Genomic DNA, 11,918 nt, shown 5'->3' on the forward strand with positions numbered 1-11,918 from the left:
GCAGGCACTTTCCCAGTGCTGGCACTGCCGCACAGCTGAAGTGCCCTCCAGCAGCCCTTATGTGGGTGTGACGGAGGGCTTAGAGCATTTTGCCTTAGGGCCTCCTCCTCCCCAATACCACTTCAGTTCCACACTTGATGACCCCAGAATCATTAGTAAGATTAAAAGGTTATATTGAGTATATAGATATTTATGATTATAGGTAACTACATGATTATATATGATTATATATAGGAATAACTATGTGCTTGTATTTCTAATTCTTTTCTAGTTCAGTATTCACATTGGAACAGGCTGAGGCTTCAGACCCTTGCCTCGGCACTTGCGGGGTTTCCCTCCCACACACTTCCTTCCCACACAGTCTATCTTAGAGAAAGTTCCATGCACTGTTGATTAGAATGCGTTTTCTGCGGTCGTTGGATGAAATGTTCTGTATTTATCTGTTAAATCCTTTTGTTGCAAGGTGTAGTTTAAATCTGTTGTTTGTTGACTTTCCTGTTTTGACGACCTGTCTAGTGCTGTTAGTGGAGTATTGAAGCCCCCCCATTACTGTGTTTCTGTCTTTCTCATTTCTTAGGTCTATTAGTAATTGTTTTATAAATTTAAGACTTCCAATGTTAGGCGCATATATCTTTAGAATTGTGATATTTTCCTTTTGGACAAGGCCTTTTACCATTATATAATGTCCCTCTTTGTCTCTTTTAACTGCTGTTGCTTTAAAGTTTGTTTCATTAGATCTAAGAATAGCTACCCCTCCTCACTTTTGGTGTCCATTTGCATGAAAAGCATTTTTCCACCCCTTTACTTTATGTCAGTCTTTAAGTTTTAGGGGAGTCTCCTGAAGGCAGCAGATGGTTGGTTGGTGAGTTCTTATCCATTCTGGATTCTGTATCTTTTAAGTGGAGCATTTAGGCCATTTACGTTCAATGTTAGTATTGAAATGTGAGGTTCCATTGTGTTCATCATGCTCTTTGTTGCCTGTGTATTTTTGTTTTGTTTTTGCTTTTTGACTTGTATTTTTGTCTTATAGGTCCTGTGTGATTTATGCTTTAAAGAGGTTCTGTTTTGATGTATGTCCAGGATTTCTTTCAAGACTTAGAGCTGCTTTTAGTGGTGGCTTGGTAATGGCAAATTCTCTCAACATTTGTTTGTCTGAAAAAGATTGTATCTTTCCTTCATACATGATGGTTAGTTTCACTGGGTACAAAATTCTTGGCTGATAATGTTTTGTTCAAGGAGGCTGAAGATAGGGCCCCAATCCCTTCTAGCTTGAAGGGTTGCTGTTGAGAAATACGCCGTTAATCTGATAGGTTTTCCTATATAGGTTACCTGGTGCTTCTGTCTCACAACTGTTAAGATTCTCTTCTTCATCTTAACTTTGGATAACCTGATAACATCATGCCTAGGTAAAGATCTTTTTGCGATTAATTTCCCAAGTGCTCTTTGTGAGTCTTATATTTGGATGTCTAGGTCTCTTAGAAAGGCCAGGGAAGTTTTCCTCAATTATGCACCCAAATACGTTTTCCAAGCTTTTAGAATTCTTTCTCAGGAATACCGGTTTCTTAGGTTTGCGTTTAACATAATCCCAGACTTCTTGGAGGCTTAGTTCGTATTTTCTTGTTACTTTGTCTCTGGGGCGAGTGGGTGTGGGGAAAGGTTTGTGGTTGGGGAGCCCTCTCCTGCCCTGCTCATGCCTGACTAGCTACCTACTATAACAAAATCACAAGGGTCCTTCCAAGGGAAGGTAGGAGAAAGGGAGGAAGAGGTGTGGTCAGGGAGGTCACGGGACATGAAAAAGCAAGTACACGGATTCTCCCGGAGTCTCCGGAAGGGAGCAGCCCTGCTGGTGCTTTACCCCGTGAGGCCTGTGTTAGACTTCTGGCCTGCAGAACTGTCAGATAACAAATGTGTTTTAAGCAACAAAATGTGCGGCCCTTTGTTATCTCAGTCACAGGAAACTCTAATACGTTGAGTATGAAGGAAAATTGAAGAGGTCAGAGGACCTTGAACCACACCCAGCCCGTGCCTCTTGCCAGTCACAGGGCCAGGGACCTGTGGTCTCCTGTTCATGAAGGCCTGGTGACCATCTTAAGCACAAATATGACCCCCTGCAGCCGAGCACAGTGGCTCAGACCTGTCATCCCAGCATTTTGGGAGGCCAAGGTGGGCAGATGACCTGAGATCAGGAGTTCGAGACCAGCCTGGTCAACATGATGAAACCCTGTCTCTACTAAAAATACAAAAATTAGCCAGACGTGGCAGCATGTGCCTGTAATCCCAGCTACTCGGGAGGCTGAGGCAGGACAATCTCTCGTGCCCAGGAGTCAGAGGCTGCAGTGAACTGCCGCATGGTAAGCAAGGCATTAAGTACTTGCCACTGTGTTCCAGCCTGGGTGACAGATCAAGACTGCTTCTCAAAATAATAAAATAGAAAAAAGAAAATGCAAATTTGACCCTCTCCTCCACAGAAGCAGACTGGAGCCAGGAGGAGAGCAGCATGTGACCTGAGGTCATGCTGGGGAACAAGGGTCACCGTCTCCTTTCCTGTGTGTGTCCCACAGGCTGAATCACTGCAACCTGGACACAGCTGGCTGTGGCTTCCTCGCACTTACGCTTCTGGGCAATGCACGGCTGATGCACCTGAGCCTCAGCATGAACCCCTTGGAAGACAGCGGCGTGAAGCTTCTGTGCGAGGTCATGAGAGAACCATCTTGTCATCTCCAGGACCTGGAGTGAGTTTCCCATGGGGGTTCCACATGGGGTCTGGGGTTCCCGAAAGGTGAAGAGAGAGGAGCAGGCAGACCGGATGCAGAAACTGCTCTCGGGGTGAGCCGACACTGATCTCGCCAAAGGTGTTCCTAGGTAAGCTGAGGTGTTGCCACCACGGAGAGTGTGGGAAGGGCCAATGAGCCTCATGGGAGGAACCGTGAGTTCTGAGTCAGCCTCAAACTCTAACCTCTGTCCATTCCTCAGAGGAGGGCATCTTGTCCTGAGCTCATCTTCAGCTGTTTTTCTGTCTGTAGGGAAGGGAGAGTTCATGTCTCTTAATCTTGTTCTCTTTGGGGCTCAAATTTCTTCACCCTTGGTTGAGATGAGGAATATCCTATCATTAAACAGACAGTAGACAAAGTAGAAGATCTCAGTGAGCAGAAACAAATCTTCAGCCTCACAACCTTGCCCTCAGCCGAGTTGTTTCGATGTTTTCTGTGATTCTTTTGTCCCAGATGCAAACACGCATTTGATGTTTTACAAAGAAAGGATCATAGGATCATAGTAAGTCAGCACTTAATACAACTTAATGCATTTTTTTTTTTTTTTTTTTTTTGGGAGTGTTGCTCTATTGCCCAGGCTGGAGTGCAGTGGCGTGATCTCAGCTCACTGCAACCTCCACCTCCCAGGTTCAAGGGATTCTCCTGCCTCAGCCTCCTGAGTAGCTCGGATTACAGGCATGCATCACCACGCTCAGCTAATCTGTTGTGTTTTTCGTAGAGATGGGGTTTCACCATGTTGGCCAGGCTGGTCTTGAACTCTCAATCTCAGGTGATCCTCCTGCCTCGGCCTCCCAGAGTGCTGGGATTACAGGTGTGAGCCACCGTGCCCAGTCAAGCACTTAATGTACTCTTACCATGTGGCAGAAGAGCACTGAATGTTTTGTTTAATCTCACGTAGCCTCGCCACCCCCATCATATCAGGTGGAGAACTGTGGCATCGGGCTCACATTCTGTCTTCGAGGATACGTCGGTTATGATAAATGACATGGTACGGTGGCATTCCATTGAATGGTGAATCCTAACTTTGAGTGTTCTAAACCTGGACACTTACATCTAGTGTTTTCATCCTGAGCATAAATGATTCCATTATAAACCTTCGTGTACTTGGTAGCATTTGCTCATGAATTATGAAGGTAGACTTAACGGACAAGTAGGATATCATTTTGACATCTCTCCCTTCCCAAAAATAAAAGGACTTGGGTATGGATTCTAGTTCACAAACTTCCAAGTGCCCCCCAGTATTAATTCCACTATTTGTTTTAATTATTGTTTAAAGCCCTACTCCTGCATGCTGTCAAATCTTAGCCAATTAGAGACAAAGTTGTCCTGTTTTTTTTTTTTTTTTTTTTTTTTTTTGAGACAGAGATTGTTGCTCTTGTTACCCAGGCTGGAGTCCAATAGTGCAATCTCGGCTCACTGCAACCTCGGCCTCCTGGGTTCAATCTCCTACCTCAGCCTTCTGAGTAGCTGGGATTACAGGCACGCACCACCATGCCAGGCTGATTTTTCTGTTTTAGTAGAGACGGGGTTTCCCCATGTTGGTCAGGCTGGTCTCAAACTCCCGACTTCAGGTGATCCTCCCGCCTCAGCCTCCCAAAGTGCTGGGATTGAGCCACTGTGCCTGGCTTAGACATCTTTTTCTTTTTTTTTTGAGGTGGCATTTAAGTGCTGGGAGATTATCTGGACCTCTCCATCACCATTTATCCATGCTAGCAGCAAAGGCTTGGTCATCCCCACCTGACCTTCAAGGGTTAGTCCTCATAACTGCGTCCCTCTTTTTTTTTTTTTTTTTTGGATGGAGTTTCATTCTTGTTGCCCAGGCTGGAGTGCAATGGCACAATCTGGGCTCACTGCAACCTCTGCCTCCCAGGTTCAAACAATTCTTCTGCCTCAGCCTCCTCAGTAGCTGGGATTACAGGTGCCCGCAACCACGCCTGGCTAATTTTTGTATTTTTAGTAGAGACAGGGTTTCACCATGTTGGTCAGGCTGGTCTCGAACTCCTGATCTGAGGTGATCCACCTACCTTGGCCTCCCAGAGTGCTGGGCTGGGATTACAGGCGTGAGCCACCGTGACTGGCCTGCATGCCTCTTGGTTCTTGACCTGATGGCTCCTGAGGATGGACTCTCCCAGCCCTGGTACTCCCATTCTCTACCCTTAGTCTCCCAGGCTGAAGACGGGAGACTTGGAGGCTGTTTCAGTCATTTCCCCTGCCATAAACCAGGTGTTGTTTTGGGGGCCGCCCGCCCCATCTCCCCCATTTTTTCTAGGAATAAAAGCACAATGCTTCCCCTTTTGGATCGCAGATCTTTCAGCGTTTCAGTAACTTCCACCCCTTTTCTCTCCCTCTCTGGGCTTTGTCAGAGGCTTTCCCCCTTGTACTCCTTCCTGCCTTTCTCTCTTCTCCCCCATGGAGAATCTTCACCTCATCTCCAAGTGGGACGCAAACTCAGCTGTGCTCATTGCTTTTAAAGATACAGCCAGGCGTGGTGGCAGGTGCCTGTAATCCCAGCTACTCGGGAGGCTGAGGCAGAAGAATCGCCTGAACCCAGGAGGCAGAGATTGCAGTGAGCCAAGATTGCCCCACTGCACTCCAGCCTGGGTGACAGAGTAAGACTCCGCCTTGAAAAAGAAAAATAAAGATACCACCGAGTGCGGTGGCTCACGCCTGTAATCCCAGCACTTTGGGAGGCAGAGATGGGCAGATCACCGAGAGGTCGGGAGTTTGAGACCAGCTTCAGCAACATGGAGAAACCCCGTCTCTACTCAAGATACAAAATTAACTGGGTGTGGTGGCGGACACCTGTAATCTCAGCTACTCAGGAGGCTGAGGCAGGAGAAATGCTGGAACCCGGGAGGCGGAGGTTGTGGTGAGCTGAGATCGTATCACTGCACTCCAGCCTGGGTGACAGAGCCAGACACTGTCTCAAAAAAATAATTAAAGGTCCCTTCAATCACAGCTGGCACTTTCCCCGCCCTCTGCTGTCACCCCTCTTTAGCCAAGAGATACCACATGGTCTAAGCCCTTCACAGGAATGGACAGAAAAATCCCCATCAGGAAGGAATAAAGAATCCTCGGTCAGTGCTGCTGAACATTCTCCCACTGTCCACGGTCCCCGAGAGAAGCCGACTCGCTCTGTCTCCCGCTGTCCACGGTCCCCGAGAGAAGCCGTCTCGCTCTGTCTCCCGCTGTCCACGGTCCCCGAGAGAAGCCGACTCGCTCTGTCTCCCACTGTCCACGGTCCCCGAGAGAAGCCGACTCGCTCTGTCTCCCACTGTCCACGGTCCCCGAGAGATGCTGACTCGCTCTGTCTCCCGCTGTCCACGGTCCCCGAGAGAAGCCGACTCCACGGTCCCTGAGAGAAGCCGTCTCATTCTACCTCCCACTGTCCACTGTCCCCGAGAGATGCTGACTCGCTCTGTCTCCCACTGTCCACGGTCCCCGAGAGAAGCCGACTCACTCTGTCTCCCACCTCTGCAGGCTGGTCAGCTGCCGTCTCACTGCTGCGTGCTGTGAGAGTCTGTCCTATGTGATCGCAAGGAGCCGATACCTGAGGAGCCTGGATCTTGCGGACAATGCCGTGGGTGACGTCGGGGTCACTGCGCTGTGTGAGGGGCTGAAGCAAAGGAGAAGTGTTCTAAGGAGACTTGGGTAACTTCCTGGGGTGTCTCTGAGGGCCAGGCTGGGAGGAGGTGGGGTACCCCAGTGTGAGGTTGTTTGAATGCACATGATGACGGCCTGCTTTCCATCAGTGCCTCGTTAGATGCCTGGCAGTGTTTATAGCACCACAGGTCTGGGTATAAGTTCCAGCTGGGCTCCTGCAGTGTGGGGTGGCTGCCTGTAACCTCAGCTACTCTGGAGGCTGAGGCAGGAGAATCACTTGAACCTGGGAGGTGGAGGTTGCTGTGAGCCAAGATTGCACCACTGCATTCCAGCCTGAGTAACAGAGTGAGACTCTGTCTCTTTAAAAAAAAAAAAAAAAAAAGTGCTGGTATAGCACTGACAGACGCCACAATGTGGGTGAGCCATGAAAACATCCCGCTAAGTGAAAGAAGCCAGCCACAGAAAGTCACAGGGTGCATGAGATGCTCGGGAACAAGGTCTGGGGGTGGAAAACCCTCAGCTGCCCATTGAGTGACCGCTGTGTGCTAGTCCTGGTGCTAAGTGGCAGGAGTACGGAAGTGAGAAGACGTTTGCGTTGTGGTGTGAATGGTCTAGAGACAAAGACAGGCAGAAAGCAAGGGATGACCCGAGTGGCCCTCAGAACTCAAGTGAGCATCAGAATCACCCGGGGGCTTGTAAAGACGGCGTTCCAACGTGAAGGACTGTGGTTCAGTCATAAAAAGGAGAGTGCTGAGGCCAGGCATGGTGACTCATGCCTGTCATCCCTGCACTTTGGGAGGCCGAGGTGGGCAGATCACTTGAGGTCTGGAGTTCGAGACCAGCCTGGCCAACATGTTGAAACCCCGTCTCTACTGAAAATAGAAAAATTAGCTGGGTATGTGATGGCAGGTGCCTGTAGTCCCAGCTACTCTGGAGGCTGAGGCAGGAGAATCGCTTGAACCCAGGAGGTGGAGGTTACAGTGAGCCGAGACTGCGCTATTGCACTCCAGCCTGGGTGACACAGTGAGACTCCGTCTCAAGAAAAAGTGTCAAGGTGAAATTCATAGGGGTTGAGTGAAGGATCCGTTGTTGATCTTTGGGGTTATTTCCCGGGTGTCCTGGGTGACCCTGCAGGTTGAAGGCATGTGGATTGACCTCTGGTTGCTGTGAGGAACTCTCCTTGGCCCTTTCCTGCAACCGGCACCTGGCCAGCCTAAACCTGGTACAGAATAACTTCAGTCCTACAGGAATGAGGAAGCTGTGTTCAGCCTTTGCATGTCCCACGTCTAATCTACAAATAATTGGGTAAGTCCCTGGCGATTGTCTTCTGAGCTACAGACCTGCTTCTGTTCCAGGCTTCGTAGCTAGTGGAGAAGCAGTTTATGGGGAACGTGGAGGTCACGGCTTGGCAGCCAAATTTTACTCCATTGGTGAGTGCCCACTATGTTGTGGGTATTGTGCTGGGTGCTGGAGATACGGGGACGTGGGAGATAGAGGCCAGGTGCCTGATAACACAGAACTTACTGCTGGGTGGCTTGGAAAGTGTGCAGAGAGAGCATTATTAGTGTTTATGCTGAAGAAAACTGGAATTGCTCTATGATCCAGCAATGTTACTTCTGAGTATAATATACCCAAAAGAATTAAAAGCAAGATCTGATTTCACACTCGTTCCTAGCAGCATAATTCACAATAGTAGCCAAGAGGTGGAAGTAACCCCGGCGTTTCCGGATGAAAGGGTAAACAGAATGTGGCATGTACATGCAATAGAATTGAGCCTTAAAAAGAAAATTCTGATACCTGCTACATGATGGAACCTTGGCCTGCCAAGTGGAGTAAGCCAGTGCTAAGAACACAAATACCATAGGATTCTACTTAACTAAGGCTCATAGAATAGTGAAGTCCAAAGAGACAGAATAGTGACTTCCGAAGGGCTGGGGTGAGGGGTTGGGGAGTTCTGGAATAGGTGTGGAGTTTTAGTTTTGCAAGATGAAGAATTCTGGAGACGGATGGTTGTAGTGACGGCTGCACAGCCGTGTAAATGCACTTAACACCACTGAACAATACACTCAGCAAAACATTTATTAAAGAGCTCACGCATTTCAACTTCTGTTACCCAGTCCTTGTACCAGTCTGGAGAGCTAAGTTGATGGAGTTCACAGAAGTTCTTCAGGACTGTCCCTTAAGACTAGGAGTTTTCTTCATCAGAAAGTGACAGTTTGAGATGCCTTCAGCGTTTGATGGTAGAAAAAGCATTCGTCGCCAGGTGTGGTAGCTGATGCTTATAATCCCATCATTTAGGGGGGGCCTAGGTGGGCAGATCCTGAGGTCAGGAATTCAAGACCAGCCTGACCAACATGGTGAAACCCAATCTCTACTAAAAATACAAAAATTGGGCTGGGCGCGGTGGCTCAAGCCTGTAATCCCAGCACTTTGGGAGGCCAAGGCGGGTGGATCACGAGGTCAAGAGATCGAGACCATCCTGGTCAACATGGTGAAACCCCGTCTCTACTAAAAATACAAAAATTAGCTGGGCGTGGTGGCAGGTGCCTATAGTTCCAGCTACTCGGGAGGCTGAGGCAGGAGAATTGCTTGAACCTGGAAGGCAGAGCTTGCAGTGAGCTGAGATTGCACCACTGCACTCCAGCCTGGGCAACAGAGTGAGACTCTGTCTCAAAAAAAAAGCAAAGCATTTGTCATTTAGGACCTCATACTCATCGACTTCATAGACAAATAGGAGTTCAGAGATATCGTTGAGTGGGAAGGAACACAGTAGTACTTGAAGGGAGTAAAACCTTGACCAGAGAAATATACGGCTGGCAGCATTGACCACCCATTTAAATTTGGTTGTGGTTTCTTGGTTTCTTTATTTTTCTGAGACTGAATCTCACTCTGTCGCCCAGGCTGGAGTGCAGTGGTGCAGTCTTGGCTCACTGCAACCTCCACCTCCTGGGTTCAAGCAATTCTCCTGCCTCAGCCTCCCAAGTAGCTGGGATTATAGGTGCACACCACCATGCCCGGCTAATTTTTGTATTTTTAGTAGAGACAGGGTTTCACTATGTTGGCCAGGCTGGTCTCAAACTCCTGACCTTATGTGATCCACTCCTCTCAGCCTCCCAAAGTGCTGTGATAACAGGCGTGAGCTACCACATCTGACCTGGTTGTGGTATATTTATATCAATAGAAAATTTATCAGTTGAGTAACTATTTTGTCCAGTATGGTCCAGCTGATGGCAGTTGAGTTTATACAGATTTCAAGTTCTGGCATGAGGGTATAACCAGGAAGAAGGCAAGAGTGGCTGTGGTGGACCCTGGGATCACAGGAGGAAAGTGAAGACAGGAAGGGGAAGATGGATTGGGAAACATGGCTCAGTGAATGTGGGAGTTTGGGTGTGGTCACAACTGTTACAGTGACAAAATGAGCTGAAAAGGTAGAGTGTTGTTGAAAGAATGTGTATCCTTAACTTAGGAGGCAGTATAGCTGTTGACAAGATTGGTGGTGACTACAGGACTTAGTAGTTGAAGTAGGATAGAAGTCAGAACTGGATTTACTGATTGACCTTTTATGGGGCTATTTCACCATCTGTGAAATGGGGATGGTGCTATGTACCTATGTAAATGTTTATTTCTCCTGTAGTAGACTTAAAGCTTGGTGAGGGTGGGAACTTTGCCTTGTTCATCCCTATGTGGGAAGTCTTCACTTAATGTCATTGATAGGTTCTTAGAAACGGTGACTTTAAGCAAAATGATGTGTAATGAAACCAGTGTTTTCTCATTGTTATTATAACAATGACTCCAAAGGAAATGATGTTCTTCATGAACTTGCAGTAGTTTTGCTTAAAGTCACTATTTCCAATCAATGACATGAAGGGACAACTTACTGTACCTCCTCAAAAGTTATAGCAGGACCTGGCACAGAGACTGAGGAAGGAATTCATAGATGGACTGAAGGATCATACCTGCCTCTTAAGACTCTTAGGACTGTTGTGAGGAGCAGATGGCTTTAAAAGCTCAGCATATCAGATCTCATGAGACTTTAAAAAAAAAAAAAAAGCTCAGCATAGTCTCTGACATGTCCAAGTTTCTTTACATGCAGAGAATTACTTTTATTTTATAGAGAACATGCTATAGTTACAAAGCAAAAGAGACTCACTGCCTGATGTGCTAGAAACCAATACTGTGACATTGGAGATTTGAGGGGGGAAGAAAGGTTCTACATTACAGGTCAACTCGCAAGGAGACAGGATTCAAACTCAAATCTGTCTCCCCATGCCCGCTTCAAGGTAGTATTTTTATTGGAAGAGGTTCAGGGAGTAGACTCTGAGATTAGAAGGTGATGGGAAGAAAAGAAGAGGTCTGGAAAGTCCTTGGACATTCATAATTACCTGCTCATGCTACCTCATGGGTTGCATGTGTCACTTTAGGGAAGGTTAGTATAAAACATGGTGGAAATTCAGGCTGTGACATCAGCAAGCTCATTCTGTGCAAACTCCAATCTGCCATACTGCTTCTAACCAATTTCAGCCAGTTTTTTCAACTCATAAGTGGAGTGGGGAATCTGTTTCAGCATGGTGTTTCTTTTCTGCTATCCTGAAAACTCAAGAATTCCTGTTAGTCATTGGTTTCTTTAACTCTTTGGGGGCACATTTCACTACTGTTCCTTAAGAGTACAAGAAAAAGTTTGAGATCCTTGAGGCTTCCAGGAATTTTGAGGAAGGGAGAAGAGTTTAAAGCAATGTCTGAGTAACGAGTTCCCTCTCTGCCTCCCTAGGCTGTGGAAATGGCAGTACCCTGTGAAAATCAGGAAGCTGCTGGAGGAAGTGCAACTGCTGAAGCCCCGGATGGTAATTGACGGTAGTTGGTATTCTTTTGATGAAGATGACCGGTACTGGTGGAAAAACTGAAGATACAGAACCCTGCCCCACTCACACCCATCTGATGGAGGAACTTAAGAAGCTGTTGTCTCAGAGCAAGTCATGCCTAGGAGTTCCTTCTCAGGTGCAGAATGATTTCTGATTCTCGCAAAGCCCTCAGTGCTAGTGATTTTTCTGTGTTCAGTATACCTTGATTACTGGATTTAAAGGCTGGTGACCTTCAAATCATAGGGCCTTAGTATCTGCAAAATGTCTGTCCTACCTCAGAGCACACAGAGGGAATGAAATAAACACAGAGCATTTGGAAAAGGTGTCAAGTGGTTTTCTTAGCTAGTTGGGGATATGGTTGAAGAGCAGAGGGGTTGGGAGAACCTAGATCTTCAAAAGCGGCCTCCGAATTTGGGTACCACAACTGCTGGTGTTAAAGCACATACCTGAATGCCAAAGGGTGGTGTGACTATCACTCCATATCAGGCCTATGAACATAGAGCCGAATGCATTGCTTAGTGTAATGAGATGCTGGTATACTGCAGTCTCTGAGTAGAGCAGACTTCTGATCTTTGTAGGTAGGAATTTGGGGAGGTACAGAATGAGACTGAATCTTGACAGTATGAGCTGGCCTGTGGTTACTTGGGTGAGGCTGATTGGCACAGGTGTGTTTATCAGAGTGCAT

General features: G+C 47.3%; 1 protein-coding gene across 1 annotated transcript in view; it reads left to right on the plus strand.

Annotated features, from left to right (window-relative positions):
* NLRP5 (NLR family pyrin domain containing 5) overlaps positions 1-11,387 on the plus strand; it is a 70,320-nt gene extending 58,933 nt beyond the window's left edge. Inside the window, 4 exon segments of the mRNA XM_064367330.1 lie at positions 2,562-2,732; positions 6,252-6,422; positions 7,509-7,679; positions 11,143-11,387. Coding sequence (XP_064223400.1) covers positions 2,562-2,732; positions 6,252-6,422; positions 7,509-7,679; positions 11,143-11,275 — 646 coding nt within the window. The 3' untranslated portion in view covers positions 11,276-11,387.
* The last annotated feature ends 531 nt before the right edge of the window (positions 11,388-11,918 follow it).

This window comes from Aotus nancymaae, unplaced genomic scaffold (genome assembly GCF_030222135.1).
Source record: "Aotus nancymaae isolate 86718 unplaced genomic scaffold, 86718_ANA_hifiasm-v0.15.2.pri h1tg000069l, whole genome shotgun sequence".
Lineage (NCBI taxonomy): Eukaryota > Metazoa > Chordata > Mammalia > Primates > Aotidae > Aotus > Aotus nancymaae.